Here is a 23,914-nt window from a genome sequence, read left to right as displayed (position 1 = left end):
AGAGGGCCTGTCCAACATAGAGGTCGCCAAATCGGTCGTCAGTATTAGATCGTCAGCTTTAGCAGCGCCGTATTGCGGTACGGTAAGTGAAGTATGTGGTACGGTATTACCGTTCTGTACTAACCTACCGCGATGACCGAAGACGTTTTAGCTGCATGTGCCACTCTATACATACCGTAATGTGATAATGATGATAGTGGCTAACATGGGGGAAATGCAGAATACAATAACGACGTACTGAGAGCGAAATATTCATTTTGGTGAATACCAGAAAGGTTTAGCTTGTCCACATACACATTATTCTTTACGGAAGTGCCAGGTTATGGCAAACTTAGACGCCATTCACAGGTCGGTAGCGACCTCTTGTGACGCTTATTCCTGCAACAGGTAAAAGATATTTTTGTTACATAGGTGTTTTTGTCTATGCAGAATATAAAAATATGAGTGCTCGTTGTCAGTTGTACCGCTGCCAGCACTTTACACCAACAGACAAGCAGAATATAGTTAGTTACTGCAATAAAAACTCTGCGTCACTAGATGACGCCACCAACCTGAAGTGCTCTTTTTTATGCCACTTTTTACTTTCTGTTTTTCTTTTAGATGATTTTCACTTTTATTAGTATTCTTTTTTTCCAATCCCGTCAGAGTATATTCATCGCCTGTCAGAAGGGTACGGCCACAAGTTCAGTTCAGCTGAAGTTTCCTCCCGGCTAGAAGGGCTGTTTTACTGGCTGCTACTTCGTCGTGTCGCAGCAGATGAATTAATGTTAGCTCGTGCCTTGGTCCCATCATGGTGAAAACGCATGTGAGACTTATACATGCATGGTGTGGACTCTGTGGCTAACAGCAGCTCCTCACTGTTTTGGCTTGGTGCTGCTCGGCTGGTGAAACACGGTGCCAGCCGAGCCTTACCGACTCCTTGCCGTCTAGTATGCCATATGGAAAGTAATTCCATACAGTAAACTGCTCGCATGCACAGTCCTCAACCTGTACGGTATTACCGCACTTACGGTAACTTGGCACTGCTAAATCTCTCTAGTGCCCGCTGCTTCACCTATTTTACCGCACCGGCAGCCAGCATTCGAGTATAAACTCGACCCCACTCTGCTATGCCGGAACGCCAAGAAACCTCCTCCGTAGTGCCTAGCCAGAGTCGTATATTTCAGGAGCAAAAGCCCCAGATTTTTCTCTCATGCCAGCCCTTACTCGCGCCTGAGCAGAAATGGCTGGCAATCCCTCAAATGAACGTCTTGTTGAAATGCCACCATAGAGTTCAATACAATAATTACTAGAGGGAACTTTGGCGCTGCAGTCGTTGTACCACCATAGGAATGATGGGAAGTACATGTATTTGCCTAATCTTCATGCTTGTGGATTCAGACGTTCTTGTGGCTTTTAAAATTATGCTTTATAAATAGCCATATGTAAAAATACTGAAAGGTACCTATAGCGGATCCACAGCCACCATAGTCCTCCGTAAAGAAAGCAACAAAATCCCAATAAAGAAAGGCGTCAGGCAGGGAGACACGATCTCTCCAATGGTATTCACAGCGTGTTCACAGGGGGTATTCAGAGACCTGGATTGGGAAGATTTAGGGATAAGAGTTAATGAAGGATACCTTAGTAACTTGCGATTCACCGATGATATTGCCTTGCTTAGTAACTCAGGGGACCAACAGCAATGCATGCTCACTGATCTGGATAGGAAAAGCAGAAGGGTGGGTCTAAAAATTAATCTGCAGGAAACTAAAGTAATGTTTAACAGTCTCGGAAGAGAACAGCAGTTTACGATAAGTAGCGAGGGACTGGAACTGGTAAGGGAATAGGTCTACTTAGGACAGGTAGTGACCACAGATCCAGATCATGAGACTCAAATAATCAGAATAAGAATGGGCTGGGGTGTGTTTGTCAGGCATTCTCAGATCATGAACAGCAGGTTGCCATTATCCCTCAAGAAAAGTGTATAACAGCTGTGTCTTACCAGTACTCACATATGGGGCAGAAACATGGAGGCTTACGAAAAGGGTTCTACTTAAATTGAGGACGACACAACGAGCTATGGAAAGAAGAATGATGGGTGTAGCGTTAAGGGATAAGAAAAGAGCAGATTAGGTAAGGGAACAAACGAGAGTTAATGACATTTTAGTTGAAATCAAGAAAAAGGAATGGGGCATGGGCAGGATATGTAATGAGGAGGGAAGATAACCGATGGTCATTAACGGTTACGGACTGGATTCCAAGGGAAGCGTAGCACGAGGCAGCAGAAAGTTAGGTGGGCGGATGAGATTAGGAAGTTTGCAGGGACAACATGGCCACAATTAGTACATGACTGGGGTAGTTGGAGAAGTATGGGAGAGGCCTTTGCCCTGCAGTGGGTGTAACCAGGCTGATGATGATGATGAAACCAGTTGGTAACTGTAAGCTGCCAGCCTCAGTGCCCAGTGTACCACTCGAGGTGACTCCTGCATAGGAACTGCCTTGTCAGGCCCCAGCAGCCCGAACAGTGGCTTGTGGTCCGTGACCGCCTCGAACTTCTGGCCCCACAGATACTGGTGGAAGCGTTCGACACTGAACATGAGGGCCAGGCTTTCGTTGTCCAGCTGGCTGTAGCATTGCTCTGCAGCATGAAGCCAACAAAAAGTTAACGACACAGGGCATTCCTGCCGTGTGCCAGGACGGCTCCCACGTCGTACGGAGACGCACATACGGTAAGTACGACAGGCTTCGCAGGATCGAAGTGTACTAGCACTGGAGACTTGGTGGTTAGCTCCTTGCTGCGCTGGAAGGCCCGGTCCTGCTCCTTCTTTCAGACCCATTTCTGACCATCTTGAAGCAGAAGATGGAGCAGCTGTAGATGCTCCGACAGGTTCGTCAGGAAACTTATGTAGAAGTTAATGAGGCCGAGGTAGCTCTGAAGCTCCTTCTTGTTCTGTAACTTGGGTGCCTTGAGCACAGCATCAACTTTGCGGGGAGCCGGGGCTAAGCCAGCCTAGGAAATGACATATCCTGAGTACTCAACACTGGGGGCCAGGAAAATGCACTTTTCCAGCTTGAGCTTGAGCAAGGTTTGGGTACTGGCTAGTTGGTATTCCATGAGCTTGAGGCTGGCATTGTGCATTCGTGCCGGTACGTTGTGCAGGTTTTGCAGGTGGTCCCCATCATTGCTGCCAGTAACCAGGATGTCATCCAAGTACACCGCCACGTGCCGCATGCCCCTGAAGAGGTTGTCCATCTCCCTCTGAAATATGGCTGGGGCTGAGGCCACACCAAACGGTAAGCGTGTGTATTGAAAAAGCCCCAAAGTTGTCGATATTGTGACATACTTCCAGGAAGCATCCTAGAGCACCAGCTGCTGGTAAGCATCTCTGAGGTCGAGCTTGGTAAACTTCTGTCCACGGGACAACGCTGACCAGCGATCTTCAATCCGGGGCAACGGATACTTCTTGACAGTAGCGACGGGGTTTATGGTAGCCTTGAAATCCCCGCAGATCCTGACACTGCCGTCTTGCTTGAGTACTGGTACGATGGGAGCGGCCCATTCAGACGTCTTGACAGGCACCAGGTCTTGATGGGCACCACTTGAGCCCACTCTTGTTCAACTGTTGGGGTCGCTTTTATAACCTGTTTGTCTGCTACTCTGCGGTTTAGTGGTGCGGCGTTGTAATTAGTACGGAAACTGCTGTGTTATGGCGAATTGCTTGTCTATTTGACGATTAATGTGACCACAGTGACAGTGACCTCACAAAGCTTTGATAGGTCCCTTGGCTCCAAAAGTTGACTACACGAGCTTGAAAAATGTTGGTGCGTGATGTCGGCTGCATCCTAAAATAACGTTAAATAGCCGCTCCTGTTGCCTTTTTCAGGCAGTAGCAAACATCACAGATCTTGCAGATTATAATAAGTCACATTGTTTATAGAGTTCGTAAAGTACACAAAATTTCATTGTGTACGTTGTAAAGTTCACTTCTGCATTCTTTTGAAAGTGGAAACCACCGTAGCGTTCGGCGACATAACTATTACACTCATTTTACCTCTTAAAAGTTGTCCGTGAATGCGTCGCGAGTTCAAAAAGAGAATAGCGCATATAGCTCCACTACATATGTATCTTTCGCACCACCGGCCGTACCAAGCAGAAAAGATGGCTTAGCAGTTAAAATGGAAAAAGAGTTTCGTGACACAACGCCTGCGGTGCAGCAGGTTTTAAAGTACTGGGATGAATCTTTTGCAAGCTTTCTACTGAGCTGGACATCCAACTACATTAAAAACAAGCTACGCTCACCTTTCCTTGAAAGAGACTCGACCAACCACATATCGAGCACATGTCGGGCACAGGTCTTACTTGTGAATACGTTTACCAGATTATCAGCCTTTCACTACTGCACACAGCAGTAAATCCTGATGTCATCTATGACATTATGCTATCTGTAATCAACTCAAAAAAGCTAGATTATCCTATGAATCTTTTAAAACACTTTTTCTAGTCTCTTACAGAGACTTGAAAAGGGAAATTTATGCCATCTAGCATTGCAGCCGCCACCTATATTCGTTGTTTGCCTTTCTTGCACCGCTCCTCCTTACCCTCCTCTAACCTCACTATCAAACACGAAGCATAAGATGGGCTGCAGTATACTGACGTCCCTGAGTTACAACCCCCAAGCTCCCAGCCGGCAACCATGCGAGATCACAGATGAGGCGCGGGCCCACATTTACGTGGACCCCATCCCGAAGAACATGCACCCAGAGTACAACTAAGAGCGGCGGCAGGCGCGGGCCAAGGCCCTCACCGAACAACATGCCCAAGACCCGCACGCCCGGTACGTGGACGCCGCGGAATACAAGCGGGAAGGCTTTGCGGCAGTGGTCGTTGCGGCGGCTACCGGCACCAAGACAACGGCAGCGAGCGTGCGGTGCACAAACGCCACAGACGCTGAAGAGGTTGCCATCGCTCTGGCAATCACCGAGGCCGAGTGTCGCACCGTGCTCAGCGACTCGAGGAATCCCGTGCGCAACTTTGCCAACGGGTGAACATGCGCGCCGGCGGCTGCCATCATAAGCAAGCTCCAACTTCAAGACCGCGGCAGCACCGTCCGTATAAAGTGCTTCCTGGCACACGCCGGCAAGTGTGCATCCTCCCCGAACCACAAAGTGACGGCCCATTCGGCGGTGCAAGCGCTTACTTTCCGCGCCCGAGAGTGACCGTTCCGTGTGGTGGTTCGAAACCAAGGACAGATTGACTAGTTATGCCGAAGTAACCAAGTGTTACCACTTAGCTTGACGGACAATGCTGCCTCCCCACCCGGCACTCAGTCAGGAGGAGGCCGTAATCCTAAGGCAAATACAGACCACGTCACTCCTCGCCCCCGCAATGCTGCACGTGCTTCACCCAGAGCTCTATCTGAGTGGGCTGTGCGGTGTTTGTGCAGCGGGTCCAGCAGACCAATGGCACATCATGTGGGACTGTGCCAGGTTCCCGATGGCAGCTACCTCCAGATCTTACCCGCCAGAACTTCAAAGTGCACGGCAGTCTGCAGACAAGGACTCACAACTATGGGCCGTCCAGCAGGCCCAGGGTGCGCTGGAAAAGCACAAGCCTCATGACCCACTACAAGCGGGCCCTACGGGGCTAGTGCAGAGTAGAGTATAACCCCGGGTGGACGCTTGGCCAGTATCACGACGCGTTAAACCGTCATTTGCCGGCACTTTATTAAAGTTACCCCTATCCCTGGCAAATTTTTTTCTTTTTATATTTGTGAATTTATTCATCTACCACCAATACAAGCACTTTGCGCCTGCCAAAATGGCAACACGAGTGCTGAACAGATCGCAGAAGCATAGAGTTTCTCACAATATTACCTAGAGGGAAATCTTGCGCTGCTGCGTTGTGGTATGCATGGGAATGCCGGTATATTGTGACTTTGGATTGGCATCGTTCTTAAAGAGCAAGGATGCCTTGAAGACGTGCGTGGCAAGCACTGTTCTGTCTGTCACAATGATTCATTTTCTATTAAAACAGCACGTAAAAAGCTGTTTTAGCTTTATTATTACACAAAGACATGTTTCATTTAACTGATAACTTGTTATTGCATGTACAATTATATATTACATAAAAAGTATCAGTGGGCCGCTAAAGTTGGAGGACAGATGAGAAGATTCGCGCTCGCTTTGAAATAGGTTGTCGTCTGTTCTTGCTTTTCTTCACTTGGTCATGCATTGAAGGTGAGTAAAGATGCAATATGTGTGAATGGAAACATTTTATGAAGATTTTGCTTTAAGAGCGCTTTATCTGTGTAGCCATATCCACATTTTAGACGAAGACTCTTACAACACTAGCAAACACAAGCCTCGCAGACACATATACCGTCATTCCCATGACGGCACAGCGCGCCTTAGGACACTCCCATCGACGGTGGTGCAAGATTTCCCTCTAGGTGTTACAGTGAGAAACTCTATGCGTAGAAGCAGAACGAGACGTTCATTTGAGCGATCGCCAGCCGTTTGTGCACATGCACAAGCAAGAGCGGGTGCAAGAGAGAAAATCTGGGGGCTTTTGCTCCTCGAGGCACTGCCTAGGCACTTCGAAGGAGGTTTCTTAGCTCATGTTATAAGCGTTTGTCCCTAGGCATGCCAGCATCGCGGAGTGGGGTCGAGTTTTTTTATGCTTGGGCGCTCGCTGCCGGTGCAGTAAAATAGGTGAAGCAGTGGGCACAGACACCTGATTTGGCGACCGCTGGGCCTCTACTATGGCCCACTGCTCCCCTGGAAAAATCAGTTATGTTTTTTTGAAGGTTTGAAGGTTTTTTGATTGCACCACCGTGGGAATGATGAGAAGTACACGGATTTGTCCGATCTTCGTGCGTGTGGATTCAGATGTTCTTGTGACTTTGTAATTACGCTATATAAATCTTATTGTCGTAAATTTCAGCACAATCTATACTCTTCGAAGTGCAGAAGGCACCGCAAACATGCACAACTGCATTTAATTGCAACGATTGAGCTTGTCCAGGTGGCCAAATCGAAACGGGCCAAGCGTCTCATGGCACTGGCATACCCACAATAAATTCACAAGGGCGTTTTTTTCGTTTGTCGATACATGTGTCCGTGGCTTAATGGTTTCAATATCAGGCTTCTGTGCTAGAGTTTCCGTGTTCGAATCCTGCCGTCGGGCAGTTTTAATGATGTTTATTTAATTATTTATAACATAGTACATTGTTGAAAATGACGAGTTTACAAAGTCACAAAGCTATTTGAAGCCAAAAGGACGTAGTTTAGGCAAATCCATGTACATCCATAATTCCCATGCTGGTACAACCGCTTTCATCGCAGCTCCCATAGACGCTAGTGCCAGAGTTCCCTCTAGTAATTGTTGTATGAAACTCTATGCATCCATCCAGCAAAAAGTGTTTTTTTAAGAGCAAAATACAATATGGCCACGTTTTGCCAGTAGTGTGTGCTGGTACGCGCCGTGCTCGCCCTGCTGGCTATGCGGCATGCCTCATTGCCTAGGCTGCCATGTAGCTGGTGCGTTCTAATTGCCAGGAGAACAAAGAGCCTCTACTGATGCCCATACAAACAAGCCACAAGCGAGTGAACAGGATGTGCGACTTTATTGGCAGAAGAAAAGCAGTGCACCTACTCGTGCAAGAGCAGAAATAAAATTTGCATTTTGAGATGCGCTGAGAAGCCCACTTTCGTCGTCGCACATGGCTGTCTGGTAACAAGCAACAATCCGCAGCGCAAGCAAATTGGACAGTGCCTCGCCTGTTTGCATCGACAGTCGCCGTAACTTGCCTTGCGAAGCAATCGGGTGATGAAGGCATCCGCTGCCACAGCCAACAGAGTGACATGGACTACCCAGCATTTTAGCTTTACCTCGTTTCAAAGCTGCATGTTTCTTTTTGTTCTTTCGCGTGCCGCTAATGTGTAACTCACACTTGGTGCCCCACATTCTCAATATGGGCATGGTCAGTTTTGTGGGCGTCACCATTTTGCAGCCACTTTTGCAGGCCTGCCCACCAATGCGGCTATCAACTTCATACATTTCGGTTCATGTAATCCCATATGCTGGTCTCTGTTCAAGGCCGATAAAGGCCCACAAGCATAATTTGCCCACGGCTGCAGCAGGAAAGGTTGGAACAGGGAGCACCAATTACGGTGTGTGTAAATTGGGAGTCATTGTCACTGTGTGGACTGCAGGAGCAGATGGTTACCTTGTGAGACTGTTGCCCAATGCAGCTGACTAGGTCGCCACATCCAAGAAACAACACGGTGACCATGATCAAATGAGACTCGGCATTCAATCATTGCATAAGGTTCAGACAATACACTGTACACTGGCTAAGATCCACATGACTACAGTGAGCATTCACGCACTACGGGTTGCTTACAGCACATTCAGCTATCCGACTTCACGTACAGTGCTTGCCTTCGTCGCACATGGTGGCCTAGTAATGAGTGAAAACCAGCAACGCAAGCAGATTAGACAGTGTCTCACCTGTTTGCATTGACAGTCACTGTAAATTTCCTTCTCATGACCAGCCCCCTTTGAGTAATTGACCTAGGTAGACGTACTCCTTCACAGACCCTAGAGGCTCACTGGAGATTCTGAACTCATGTTCCCTTGCCTGGCTAACAGATCATTATCTTTGTCTTCCACATATTAATCTTCAACCCCACTCTTATACCCTTTCCGTTAAGGTCCTCAATCATTTGTTCTAACTCGTCCCCACTGTTGCTGAACACGGTACATCAACAAAAAAAATCTGAGAAGCAGAAGGCGTTCGTCATGACAACAAACTCATTGCACAGCACACTCGATGAACTGCTCTCAATAATTAAGGAACTAGAACAGTCAAGCCTTTTGTATGATGTGTGGCACATTCTTTGCTGCAGGCACAGCTAAGTCAGGAACAGGACTTCTGCGACAACTTAAGATAACTTGTTCTTGGTTGATACTCGATGAAGCCCCATCCCAGCACAAATAAAAACTAGCACAACCACACAACTGGCCTCTAGAAGACGAAAAGAAGTATGCACTAAAATGCGCATGTGCACAAGTTAAAATTAAAAATTAAAAAAGAATTTTAAAAAATTGCACTTCCCTTTAGTGCACAATTATCGCTGCTCCAAATCTGAATCTTGCAAAACACGAGGTTCACAATTGCAAGCAAGGAAACCACTGCACGCAAACTTTTGGAAGCCTTTCATATTAGGAAAAGAGACATGGATTGCATCAGCCATATTTTTGTGTCTATGTTTTTCTTTTTCATTCTTTTTCATTGCTGTAACAGACCTGTGTGCATGGACATTTTATTGTATGTTTCTTCTGGTGTCCTAGGGGACCAATAAATTAGTTGCAGGTGTAGCATCAGTGAGGTCCAGTCTTGTGCTCTTTGTGTTCATTTTATTTCTGCTGCAATGGCTTCATCAATTCTGCAATAACCTTAGGCACGAGCATGGACTGTCTGCATGGTATCTTAGATGAAAAGTGCTATGAAGACATTAAGCCCTTCCGTGCCACGGACATACTGAGTTTGTGCATATGTTTCGGGTAAAAATGGCCTAGGATGAGCTCAGCCTGATTACGGTGCTTTTAACATTTTAGCAAAGCAATGGAATAGCTGGTTTTGTCTCGGTAGTTTGTCATACTTCTGATACGTGGCAGCGCAAGCAGCGAGTGAGTGGACAAGTGAATGACGAAGCGATGAGCGCACATGCCTTGACCGAAACACATCTACGAGATTTGCAGCAGCCGCCTGTTATTTACAATTTTGCATTGGAGGGGTGCAACAGGATGACTGGGTCAAAGAAAGGCACGGTATAATGTGGCAACGATTAAAAGAGGCATGTAAGGAGCATTTATGGATTAGTGGTACATGGGAAGGCAAAAAGACCTGGCTGGGAGTAGCTTACCTATGGACAAGTAGCAATAGCAACACTAAAAATAAACGATTGAGTGCATTAGACGTGATATCAGAGATAACGAAATTGGGCCAGGTGATATTAGCGGGAGATATGAATGCGCACATGGAAGATTTAGATGGATATACTGATTACAATGGTTCTCTAGTGCTGGATCTGTGCGATGAACAGAACCTTATAGTAGTTAACAGGGAGAATAAGTGTCGTGGCCAGGTAACGTGGCAATGCGGAAATGGGAAGTCATGTGTCGACTGCATCTTAGTTTCAGAAACGGTCTACAAGCTACAAGGCCAAATTATAACACATGAACATGGAAAAGATAGCCTGTGAAGCAATCATAAACATTTTCCCTTAAAAATTTGGGAGAGATACTAATGCAAAACACAGACCAAGAGCATCAGAATTTCTAAAAATGAATGAAAAGCAAATAACAGATAGCAAAAAACATAGTGAAGAAAATAGAGGGGTTTCCTACAACAGTCTGGGAATAGAAAGAACTGGTAGCTGTTATGCAGCAAGAGATAAAACATACATGGCAAAATAATTGGTGGATTGGAAAGAGAAAACCATGTAAGTGGTGGAACAAGGAAACAAAGCAAGCAATAGAAGAGCATAAGCAAGCGTTTAAGGATCATTGAAAAGCCAAAAAGTTAGGATTACACAAAGAAGAGGTGCTCCTTAGATGGAATAAATATCGAGAAAAGCAACAGGTGGCGAGTGAGCTCGTGTAAGAGAAAATTAAATGCACAAGTGAATGTTGGATGCATAACATTCACAAAAGAGACAGAGGTGCCCCAAAAAGAATCTGGAACCGTGGAAGAGCACTTGGATCTCCTACTGAAAATTCACAGACAGCTATAAGGGATGAAGATGGTAACATCTTTGAAGGAGATGGTGCACTGCAGTGCATGAGAGATGTTATCTGGGATAACTTCGGCACAAGATAAAGTGTAGCTCACACCCAAACAGATCCAGAAACAACAGAGAAGCCTGAGAGATCAAATTTTAGTATAGCAAATTTTTACTCGAAAAAGGCAGAAGAAAATGTCTCTAATAACACTGCCGCAGCAGGAAGTGAAATCCCATTACAGCTATTCAAAAACCTCAGTTCAAACAGCAAGGCACTGCTGACTAATGCCATGGAGCAAGTGATTAGAACGAAGGAAATTCCGATTGGATGGCATGAAAGCAAGATGAACCTCATCTACAAAGGCAAAAGCGATAACAACAGGACGAGCTCCTACAGGCCAGTTACAGTAACGACGGTGATACATAGACTGGCAATGCAAGCCATAAAATTAGAACTGTTCAAGTGGGTGGAAAAAGATGATTTACTGGGGGAACTACAGAACGGGTTCACACCCTACAGATGCTAAGAGGGTAATATTTTTGTGCTAACTCAGTGCACAGAGACCTCAGTAGCTCAGAACAGACCTCTATGAATAGGATTTCTGGATATTACGGGCATCTATGACAACATAGACAGGGAATTGTTATGGGATATTCTCAAGCACATGTGCTCGGTCATGCTCTATCATCGATAACAGCTTGGCCAGATGGGAGGCGGTTCTCCGCAGCCCTCTTCTGGCTGACCAACTCTGCGCTGTCCAGCAGGCCCATGATGCGGTCAAGAGGTTCGGCCTTCCGGTTCCCACGTGGGAGTGACCCGCTTCGTGAAGACTCACAATCATGAAGACTCACATACCATATCATACCATTCTCAAGCACAAAGGCATCAATGAATATTTCGTGGGGCTACTGAGGGAGATATATAGAGACAACAGGATGAAAATTGTATTGTAAGGCAGAAAATGCAATGAAGTTGTGGAAATTCACCAAGGACTGAAGCAAATATGTCATCTGCCTATATTTTTATTCACACCTCATGTTAATGGCCTAGAAAGATGACTGGAAAACAATCAATTAAGATCTTATTTATCCTACATGCGTGTAATGGGCAAATGGTGGAACAGAAGATTCTGGCACTGATGCATGCAGACGACATAGTGCTATTAGCGGACAATGAAAGAAATTTACAGACACTTGCGAATATATGTGGCAATGCAGCAACACATCTAGGCCTTAAGTTTAGCATAGAGAAATTTGGAATTATGATCTTCAATGAAGAGACGAGTAATTTTACGTGGTGTCAATTCAACATCAAGTCATACCCATACTCAACCAATATATATACTTCGGCGTATACATAAACGAAGGAAAGACATACTCAAGCACCCACCAAGATAACCTGAGAATAAAGGGGAAGCGAAATTAAGCAATAATGAAACATAGAGCACTTTGGGCCCACAATAAATATGAGGTGGTGCGTGGAATCTGGAAAGTAGTAATGGTGCCAGCATTAACATTCGCAAATGCTATTCTGTTCATCAAATTGGATATCTTGTCGGGGCTGTAAGTTAACCAAAGACTGCTAGGCTGGTTGGTTTTGGGAGCCCACGACAAGACCACAAATGACGCAGTACAGGGTGACATGGTTTGGGCACTGTTTGAAAAGCCGCTGTGTGCAGCGCTATATATAGATTGGCCACACAGTTGCCACTTCCTGGCAACTGCAGCTTATCGAACTGTAACCTTTACTGGAAAACGATTGCAGTGAATGCTGTGTGCGAAGGCGAGCTTTCTCGTTCTTTTTTTTTTACTTTCCCCCGGATGGCAGGCACAGCCGGCGCCGCGGATGGGTGGATGGATGTTATGAGCGTCCCCTTTGAAATGAGGCGGTGGCTTATGCCACCAAGCTCTTTTATTGCCTAATGTCTTGCCTATGTTAAAAAGAAAAAAAAAGGGAAAAGACGCAATGAATTCCCATAACCGAAGTTTCTGAACCCCTGCAATGAAGAGTTTGACGAGAACTCAGCTGGTCCGGATTGCTCAGAGTCAAGCGTAGAACGGACGCCGACCAAAAACATGAAAAGAAAAGAAACCAAGATGTTTCGGCTCCCATACGGGGGCGTTGTTTGGCCCCCACTTGGCGTCCGTTTTACCCTTGAATCTGAACCCCTGCTGTGGACTCTGTGCGGACATGAGCGCCACCTGGTGGTGCTTCAAGGTGGCTTCCTCCTCTCCACTGCAGTCGCCTGCTTTTCTCCTCACGCTCTTTTTGCCATCACCTTCTTTCATTCCCCGCTCCATATTTGCTCGGTTACGCCGACGCTCAATACAGGAATGGGCGCCTGCGAGCTGCGCTCTAAGAAAGTAGGGAAGAGTTTGGTACGACTGGATCAAGCATAGGTAGCGGTACAAGGTAGATATAAAAGTATTGAGGAAGAGAAAAAATATTAAAGAGACGTCTACAAAAATGCTAGTATCAAAAGCATGTATACCGTACCTGAGTAACTCAAGCAGGCTAGGTGACTATTTGTCACCACCCTGTTTCAAAGGGGATGCCAATACGTGATCAATCATCAGTTTATTCTGGCAGAGTAAATAAAACATGTTTGCCACTGCTGCAATCTTTAAAGAATAATTGGGATTTTTGGTAAGAATTCGGGTAATAGCATGCCAAGTAAGGGGTACTATGTAAGTAATACTATGCTGCTGCTGCCAAAAATAGAGGCTGTTTTTGGAGCATGAGTGGAACTAACAGATGGATAACATTAAAAAGGCCAGGACACGAAAGAAAGCTCCCACATATTTCAGTAAAAGGAAGTTTCAATAAACTCTGCAGAAGGAATAAGCTCTGAAAAGCACTCTATGATTGTGCCCCATATTCAGTTCCCAAAAAGCAGAACCCCAGTAAGATACCTTTGATACTAACTACAGTTTAATCACGACGCAAGACCTGGAATCAACATTATTGTGATGTTAAGACGGAAAGCAATATTTGTTGATGTCATGTAGCAAATAAGTCTTGGTGTGATGGTGTTTCTCGTAACAAAAATTAACTACAGGGCTGCATGCATTCCTTCAGGCTGCGCTCAATTGTGGCAGCTACGGCAATCGTGGGACAGCAAACAAATACTGTGTCATCATGTCGAGTCTAAGGCTTTTTCTCTATCAAAAAAGGTTGGTAGTGCTGTTTGTGTGCATAGCATTCTCCAATTTGTGTTCCGAGACTTTTCAAATCTGGTACTAATCTGACAGTTTGTCACAGCTAACTAAACACCACTCACTAAATGTGCTCTTCAATCTCGGTAGTGATCAGGCTGTGGTTGAACAGAGCAGTCCAGACGCACTGAATTATCTTTCCAGTTTGCAGCATTAGTGCTACATACTTTCTCCAACATGCCACACTGTGGCTACACAATGTAACAGGGTTGATTGGGGCTAGATGGCAATTCGTAACTCCTTATTTTATGGTGTAGCATTAAATGGACGACACGCACAAAATGAGAGGCACAAGGGCTAACTTGCAACCAAAGTTTAATGCCAGAACACTCTAATAAATACGGAGAAAAGCATAAGCAAACAAAAAAATGAAAAGAAACCAGTCAATCGCAGGGTAGAACTAGCACGTACACATTTTTGACAAATACTGAGCTTTTCTTTCTTTTTTTTACTTGTATTCTTTTGTTATTATTCAAAGTGTTTGGCATATACCTTATTTGGAAGTTAGCATTTGTGCCTGTTGTTTTGACAATTTAACTGTTATCCTGAAATCCTGCCCTAAAACCTACTTCAAGTGTAGCAGACTTCAAGTGTACCAAATGACTAAGTGCACCAAAGAGTTGGAGTAACGCCAATATTATACCAACGAATAAGAAGGTAGACTTGAAAGAATTGAAAAATCATAGGCCCATTAGCTTGCTTTTAGTGTTGTATAAAATATTCACCAAAGTAATTTTCCATAGAATCAGGGCAACTCTTGACTTCAGTCAACCCAGAGAACAGGCCGGCTTCACAAAGGGTAGTGACAATGGATCACATCCATGTCTTTAATCAGGTAACTGAGAAGTCTGCAAAGTACAACCAACCTAAAATTCTTAATACAGTGAACTCTTACTTGAATAAACTTCAAGGGACCCAAGGAAATAGTTCACTTAACTGTAAGTTCACTAAACTGAATATTCACTAGAATATGGAATAGCATAAAGCACAGCAGACATGGAGTCAAAAGTGTGAAATGCAATTTATAGAATTACGTATATCAATATATACGAAGTGCATAACACGTTGCTCCCTAGCCTCATTCTGAAAAAAAAAATTAATTTTCATTTGCACTGGTGCTCTTAAAGCACAAGAAGTAACAAAGCTGTCCAGACAGTCTATGTTTTTGTGCACTTCCTCTGGCACAGCTTGCTGCCGAGACACAAAGTCTCACAACTTTTCAAGGTATCCTACAGCCTCAGCTAGAATTACTGAATTTGAGAATGCCTCTGTCTTTGCATCTTCCTCGTCGCACTTTTATTCCTTGGGACGAACACTGGAAACAATTTCCACATCTAGTAGTTCAGCACAGGCAAGCAGCTCACTGTCGCACAGCCGCTGCTGGATTTGGGGGCGGCGGGCATCGGCTACGCCTGCGCTGCGGAGCGCAAAACTTCGTTGAACTGATTTCGAAAATGAGCTTGGGTCCACTAATCAGGTTTGCTCATGTGAAATATTCGCTATTCAGAAATTCGTTTAACTGAAAGATTTTTGCATTAAATGCATGTGAAAACTGCCGGGAATTTTCTATAAGTTCATTACTCTGAAATATTTGTTAGACCAACGTTTGTACAACTGAGAGTTTACTGTATGGCTACTACTATATAAACTGCAATACAGGTCAAGATTTTTTCCCAAGAAAAAACAGCTGTAGTTGCCCCTCATCGTATCGGTCTTCAGCACATTGTGAGTTGTCTGGCCAAATGTTAAGGGTCAATCTATATTCCAGGCCAACTCACATTTCAGTTTATACAATAACACAGCTAAAATCCTAGTATGGCTATAGTATGCAACTAGCCCAATATATGTACACAATCTCTACAATAACGTGGTAAGAGTGAAGCCACCCACGGTGCACGCAGCTGACCGGTGGCATAGCCTTCCTTCCAGACAAGACCCTGCAGTGCCTTGAGGGGTGCCGCCTTGCGGTCGGCATCCATCTGCCACAGTACGTTGGCCTCCAGCTGAGCTATGAGCGACTCCTTGGACATCTCCGCCGGTTCCCCCACGGGGGGTGCCGAGGCCTTTCTGTCTGCATCCTGCTTGGCCTGCACGGAGTGCACACAAAGAAGCTGATGATGACGTTGCCCTGCACAATGGCACACACCCAATGTGGGAGATGAGCCACAAGCAGAGTGGTAATATGATAAATGGACGAAACGGGTGTAAACGAAGATATGAGAAAGAAATACACGATAAACCAAGTAAAATAGTGCACAATGATGTAGCCAGCCTTGCACAAACAGGTGGAAGTAAAAACGCTTTAAAATAATAATTATACTTAAAACTAAAAGAAATGGTCGACGTGATGAATAACTTAAATTTTGAGTAGTATTATTGTTATTGCGAATTTGTACTTTTTTGCTATTTCAATTTTATAATTTATTGAAGAACTTAGTCAATAACAGAAAACGGGAAATATTAAAGCCCTTTGTAGAAGGTTGGTACAAATATGAACCACTTCATGGCTGTGTTTAAAACAGCTGCGACGAGACAACGGTTCATATTTGTATCACTTTTACTGGTGCTGCCATCAACCCAAGTCTTCAAGAGGCGTATACATTGTGTTTTATGTTACTCCAATATTTAGCACAAACAGCACAATTCGTTTTTGCAAACACCTTATGCACAGTTTGCGATCTGCTGATGTGGCATAAAAACACATTGCAAAAGTGCTACTTCAACATGACTGATAGGTGCCTTCTTTTATCAGTTTGGGAACCTAGTGATTCATTTCAAGTTATAGCCACATATGTTTGGCGCCCCAATCGTGCAGTGTTTTCAATGAACTGCTCTCGGGCTTGCTTTAGGTCGGCAGTTCTAGGGCTTAGTGTACAGCAGTCACACAGATGATGCTGCACAGGTCGCACATTTGCCTTCCATCGCAAAGCATAGGTTTCTTTCATGAACATAATATAGCCACAGCATAATATACCAATATCAGCACGGTTTCCGCAAGGGCTACTCTTGTGAAACACAACTTGCAGGGTTTGCTCATGACTTACACTCATCTGTTGACACTGGTTTATGAGTAGATGCAGTTTTCCTTGATTTCTCCAAAGCTTTTGATCGCGTTCCGCACCATAGATTACTTCTCAAACTTGCATGCCTAAACATTCATTCTAACATCCTCGCATGGGTTAAAGCTTTTCTTTCCTCCAGGCTCCCAGTTTACCTCCGCTAACAACTACAATTCTTATTTTGCCCACGTTACTTCCGGTGTCCCCCAGGGTGTCCCCCTTTACTTTTCTTAATATATATTAACGATCTTCCTTCTTGCGTAACGTCCCGGGTTCGTCTCTTTGCCGATGATGTAGTTTACCGCACAATTTCCTCTGATATAGATCGTCAATGCTTGCAATCCGACCTCAATGCAATTACCTTATGGTGTTCCAAATGGCTAATGTCGCTTAATATCTCTAAAACCAATTTAATGACATTTAACGGCCGAAGGTCTCGAATTGACAACACTTACTTCATTAATAACAGCACGATTGAGTCTTCCACTTCCTACAAATATCTTGGCCTTCATTTCCAGTCTGACCTAACGTGGCATCACCACATAAATTTAACCCTGGCAGCTGCTAACCGTACTCTTGGAATACTTAAACGAACCCTCAAGCAAGCGCCACCACTCGTACGAAAACAGGCATATATCACAATCATTCGTCCGAAAATTGAATATGCTGCGGCAATTTGGGATCCCCATCAGGTATATCTAGCCTCTAACCTTGAAGCCCTGCAGAACCGCGCTGTTCGATTTATTTTTTCAGATTATTCAACATTCACCAGCGTTACATCTTTAATGAAACGTGCCGGTTTGCAATCCTTGAGCCTTCGTCAAAAACATTCTCGCTTATCAGTATTTCATAAAATTTTCCACCATACTTCACTTCGTGATGATTTTTTTCAGTCACAGCCGATTATCTTTTCTCGCCGCGATCACCCTAACAAAGTGAAATGCATTTTGTGTCAGTCATCAACTTTCGCTCAATCCTTCGTACCACACACTATCATCGATTGGAACGATTTACCCTCATACATAGCCATGGAAACTGACATAGCCAAATTTAAGGAAACAATTTGCACTACTGTGACGCGCTGTTAGAAATATTGTGTTTTCTTATTAAGTGTGTTTCCCTGATATTTTTGATGCTGTGTGAGTTGTTGCTCGCTCCTGATGTTTTTATGTATGTTGCTTTCTCTTTCTTTTCTTCTTTTTTTGTTTTTTTGGTTTCTTGGTTCATTATGATACCTACACTGCCTTGTTGAGCGGAAAGAAAAGAAAAAAAAAATGTCTTGTAAATGTTTTTCTTTTTATGTATGCTGTACCTGAATGTACACTTGCTTTTCTTGTAGCACCCCCCCCCCCCCCTATGTAGTACCCTCCTTTGAGAGCCTTTAGGGGTATTGTAAATAAAATAAATAAATAAATGAAAGCTACATCGCTTGGAAGGCATTCTCAGACTCATTTACTTGCTTAGCAACGGTAGTCACGATGTCGCGCTGTCCGGTGTTATTGCAGGTCCCTCGTCGCATCTGTGCGGCGTTACTCATGCAAACACAGAGTAACGCTATCCAACAGCTCTGGACTAAACAACTTACAGGTTGCAGCCTCACAAAGGGGGAGGCTGTTGCCCGCTTGCTTTAATTGCCTTACACCCCAGATTTTGGTAAAGATGACAGTACAAGTGACGAGGAGTTCTCCGCGTACCACGAGACTACGCACTTGTTCTTTCGACTTTTTCTTGGGCGCAAGCTGATAAACTGTCAAACGTACAGGGCACTGCAAGGAATTATAGCACATAAGAACAGAACGGGGACCGCAAGTGGTGGACAGATGGTAGGAGTGCCTGACCACATCAGAGCAATCGGCCAGTCAAAGGAGGTGTAGGCACTTCTCTACGGCAGATCTGAATGAGCTCTCCGTGCAGCAAATGACAACTTCTGCTGTGTGTTCACTGTTTCAAGCGATTCAACAAGTAAACAGCACCAATGGCTCTACAAATAGCGTTTATGTTAAGACATATTTTCGTTTGACACTTTCAGTGGACAGCAGTAAATATGTGTACCACATTTCATTTCTTCTTATAAAGTAAATGGTACATAAATGTAGCACTTTTTTGCCCAATACTGCTGTACCGAATCTCCCAAAAGTAGTGTAAACAATATTTTTATGTCGTCCAGAATGGTCTTCTGCAGTATTTATGAACTAAATTTAGACTAAAAAGTAGTGTTCCACAAAGGGTTAAGAGGTCGTCATTAAATGGCTGGAGAAACGTTCTTGTGGCTGTTTCCTAATGCCCATGCTCCAAGTGAGAGCAGGACAGTACTGCAGTCAGCCAGAGATGACACAACTTGCGAGTACAAGTTCACTTCATCATCATCATCATCACAGCAGGACGCGTACCAAGGCAAGTTGGTATGATAACATACCTAGTTGCAGCTCAAATATTTATTTATTTATTTATTTTTATTTATTTATTTTACCCTCAGGGCAAAGCATTACAGAGGGGAGTGGGTAATACATAATAATGCTGAAAATACAAACAACAGCAGAGAACAATAAATTACCGAAACATAGATAAGTTAGAATAAGTGATCAACACAATGTATCATTCAATAGAAGCGGTAACAGCAGTGCAAAACAGTACAGGATCAGGAATTGTGGCAATTGAGGAAGGAAGGTGGTTCCAGTCATATGACCTGCGAGGAATAAAAGAATCCAAGAATGTTTTAGTTTTGCATGTACAAATGCCTACCTTATGTATGTGATCTGTGCGGCATGAAATATATGAAGGGGGAAGAAGTAACTCGTGGCAAATAGACTCACGATGAAATATTTTGTGAAAAAGGCACAGGCGTCCAATTTTGCGTTGTGATGCAAGTGAAGTTAGACCCAGGGTAGTCTTCATAGTGGTTACGCTTGATGTACGCCGAAAATCAGAGAATAAACAGCGCTGATTTGTGTTGTACGATCTCCAGTAGGTCGATCAAACTCTTAACACCATGGTCCCAGATTGATGAAGAATATTCTAGTAGCGAACATACAAGTGTGATATAGAGTAGAAGTTTTATGCTAGTTGGGGCTGCGTGAAAGTTACGTCTCGGGTATCTGAGCATGCGATTAGCTTTGTTAGTGATGTGCTCAGTGTGCACATGCCAGCTGAGGTTAGACGTAATATGAATTCCAAGGTACTTATATCTTGTAAGGGGATCACGTAACACGCCATTGAGAGTATATACGGGCAATTCACTATTAACACAAGAAATGTGTATAAGTTTGCACTTTTCAGCATTTAAAGTCATATTCCAAGTTTTGCACCATATTGAGATAGCGTTAAGGTCAGACTGAATCATGTGCTTGTCACCATCATTTGTTATTTCCCGAAAAAGAATGCAGTCATCGGGAAAAAGATGTACAAGAGAAGAAAGGTTACAGGGTAAGTTGTAGATGGTCATAGTCATAGTCAAATAGTCATAGATGGAGACAAGAAAACAGGATGATTGCCGACTCACAACTGCAGAATTTATTCATATAACCTAATGCCATGACCAGTGCCATGCAAGCCTAGTGCTATTAAAAAAATAAACGAACAACAAAAAGCGGTGGAACACATCTCGCAAAGACTATGGATGGTAATGCGTTAAGTATCGAATCATTATAGTGACACAATGTATTGCCACCGTCAAAACAAGGTACAGTCGAGCCCACTTATAACAATATTCAAGTGCCACGAAAATTCCATTGCTATAACCGATAATTGTTATAACCGGGTTGCATGAAAAAAAATCAAAATAGGGGGTTGGCAGAGCTGATGTGAGAAAACTAAATGGTGGGGAGGCCAGTGCCCCTCGCCACCTCCTTCCTCCATCTGGCTGCTGACTGTATTCACTCATTTAACTGCTTTCTCGGTGCTCTGATCGCGTGCAACAAGCCACGGCTGTTGGCATTAATCCTTTGACAGTCAATGACGTAAATATACAGCGCCACGAACCAGTCTGAAAATGGTCGACGCTGTATATTTACGGCGCTGTCTGCACGTTTAAAAAGCGCGCCAATTTTCTAACTTTTTGTTTTCAGTCATGTGCTGCCACTATGCGGGGATACAGGGAATTTTTTGCGCACGTCTCCCTCTCTCGGTTTTCGTTGCATGGTTTGTTTTAGCACTACTTTGCTCCCACGCGTCTATATACTACCGATCGCGCATTGGCGCACACGCGGGGGGGGCGGCCGTTTGGATCTTGTTTCGCGGGCGGTTTTGGCTTTTTGCGCTTCCAAAGGTGATGGCTATCTCGTTACTAATCGTTCAAAGGACGACCGCCTGTTTCTCACTCATTTAGTGCTCACAAGGAGGAAGGATGTCGCCATGCATGCATTTCCGTTTCCTTTCTATTTTTTTTTTAAGACTCGCGAAAACTAATTGCCCTAGCTGGTTGGCGATAAGATGAAGATTAGCGGAAGTTTGTCACATGTGTTGCTTTTTCTTTTGTCGATGGGCACCAAACAGTTTTGTTGAGTGTGCACACCTACGCAGTTCTATTACGCTATGGACCTACATATTAGTGTGAGATCAGGAACATTTGAGACTTGCGAAATATTCTCTTGTGCGGATTTTCAAAGCCTAACTATGTGCATAAAAATGCATAAAATTTTTAATTCTGATAAGCTTATTTTCTTTTTTATTGTTGTTTTTCATGAATGAAGAGTGCATATATACCAACGCAAAAGATTTTTTTCTTACTTTACGGTCACCCTAGAAAAATTACGGTAAATTTTTTTCGAAATAAGTCCATAAGAAGAATTGGAATCTACAATAAAAAAAATCGACCCTGGGCGGTCGCATATGGCGAACAAAATCGACCCTCAAAGGGTTAAGAGATGGCACGACACAGCAACTGCGAAGAGGGTGGCAAGCGACATGCGAGCAGAGCCAAGGCATTGCTTTTGTGGCCCAAAAAGGTGCCTTTTAAAAAATTCAAGAAGGCTGCCATGGCAGCCTGTGAGCTTGAGAATTCCAGAAGAAATGCTTAGGTGAGATCACCCCAAGCATCTCGCCACTTTTCACTGGCTTGCACAAAAAAACCCTATGTCCGTCAGCCTTGCCTACTTTACGCGAAGCTTGCCGACATCCTTCTCCAAGGCATCCAGGTGCTCCACGTAGTGCAGCGGAGGGTTCCTCGCAAAACCAAAGCCCCGGTGGGACTGAATCATCTACCAGGCCTCCTGTGAGGGCAACGTTAAAGCAGCCTGCCCTACCACGACATCGCTGGCATCGTCACCGTGCCTATCTGATGCAAGCATGTTCGCAATGATAGCCTCATTAGTTAGAAACACTTAGTTTCCAAGCCTATAGCCATGTGCTTTCTTTTCACCGGGCAAGTTGTGCATTGCCGATGATCAGCGGGCGCGTCAGCCATCTTCCGTTTCGGCGGCGAGTAAAACCAACTGTTGGTCAAACGAGGCTGAGAAACCGCGTGGCCAGAAACAATTTCGATGCAACCAACAAAGATGAACACAAGTGATTAAGCTGTTTGCAGAACTGCGCTGAATGAGGAGCCTGCGAACAACATGCGAGCAATCTGCGAGCAGCACAGTTAGTGCGGTCCATTCGTGTTTCAGAGGGTGGGGCGGCTTAGAGCTATGACTGCAGCCCATTTGTGTTCGGAGGGGTGGAAGAACGATGGGAGAGAGGCACATGGAGATGGCTGGAAAATGAGCGCACGGCGGCTGTTGAAGCAGCAACCCATCATGCAGCAGCTCGAATTTCTCGTTTTCTTTTTTATTTTCAAGGATTTCGCATTTCACTACCTTTTGGCTCGGACATCCAGCAGCCAGACTTCATTGTTATAAACCATAATGCGGCATCAGGGCATTGTAGTAAACTGGTTATTTCACCATGCAAAACATACAAAAGTTGATGGCACAGCAGGTTCTCATAGTTATAACCAATGTATTGTTAAAACTGGTATCGTTATAAGTGGGTTCAACTGTATGTATGAGGCATTCAATGCAGTGGGATTCCTCTTTCGTGCTTCCCTAAGAACACTCGGCGCCATCTAGCACTGCCACTGCAGAGCCTGCACATGGCCACGCACGATCGCATGGAGCGATCCTGCATGTGAATGGCGAGAAACGTGTCATGAGGCAAGCAGGCTCTTGGACTTCTTTATGAACATGCTGCACTATCTAGTGTCACTAGCATAGTGCACCGGTACCTGCGAATGCTAGGAATTGTCTTGCTTGCTGCACACTCAGCGGCAAAGACACAGTGACCCAAGTTATAGAGACGTTCATTGCAAGGCGGTATATGCCGAGTGCATTTGTGGCGCAGCCTGCTAAAGGGTTGGCTTGTTGTTCTTGAGGAACCCTTGTGACGTGCATTTGATTCCACTCAGTACCAGATAAATTTAAGTGATCTTTTTGTTCATTGTAGAACGGCACATTCCAAGTGGCACATACCTAAGAAGGGTGTACTGCGCTTGTTGGTAAAACATGCTTTAAAGTTTGAATAACAGCTCAAGGACAGAAGAGAGAACAGAGCGCTTACTTTCAACAGTTTACTTTCTTTTCAGACAGCATAGCAAGTTTTATAGCCACACATTAGCACACCAACCATGCGCAGAACACCATGACAAAGCCATACAAAATTCAATGTGGCATCGATAGCCCAAGGTATCTGACCTCCTTGTCAGTTAGCACGACAGAGAACATAACCGTACAGACATCTCACAAAAGCTGTCAATCATATTAACTTTGGCAGGCTATTCATCTCTTGTACAAGTCTCTGTTGCTGAAGGCCTGCTGCACAACTATTTATCCGTGGTGAATGGAAATCAAGATGGAGCAACTTGGAATAGACAAAAAATTGCAATAATCCCATACATGCAT

At 44.5% G+C, this 23,914-nt stretch overlaps 1 protein-coding gene across 2 annotated transcripts in view; it reads right to left on the bottom strand.

Moving 5' to 3' along the window:
• Nucleotides 1–23,914, bottom strand: part of LOC142569034 (enolase-phosphatase E1-like) — a 210,137-nt gene that overhangs the window by 124,016 nt on the left and 62,207 nt on the right. For both annotated transcript variants that reach the window (XM_075678561.1, XM_075678560.1), the window contains one exon: nt 15,874–16,070. In XM_075678561.1, coding sequence (XP_075534676.1) covers nt 15,874–16,070 — 197 coding nt within the window. The remainder of the gene's footprint in view (nt 1–15,873; nt 16,071–23,914) is intronic.

Source organism: Dermacentor variabilis, unplaced genomic scaffold (assembly GCF_050947875.1).
Source record: "Dermacentor variabilis isolate Ectoservices unplaced genomic scaffold, ASM5094787v1 scaffold_38, whole genome shotgun sequence".
Classification (NCBI taxonomy): domain Eukaryota; kingdom Metazoa; phylum Arthropoda; class Arachnida; order Ixodida; family Ixodidae; genus Dermacentor; species Dermacentor variabilis.
Note: the sequence above shows the minus strand (reverse complement) of the source record. Positions and strands in the feature narration are given on the sequence as shown.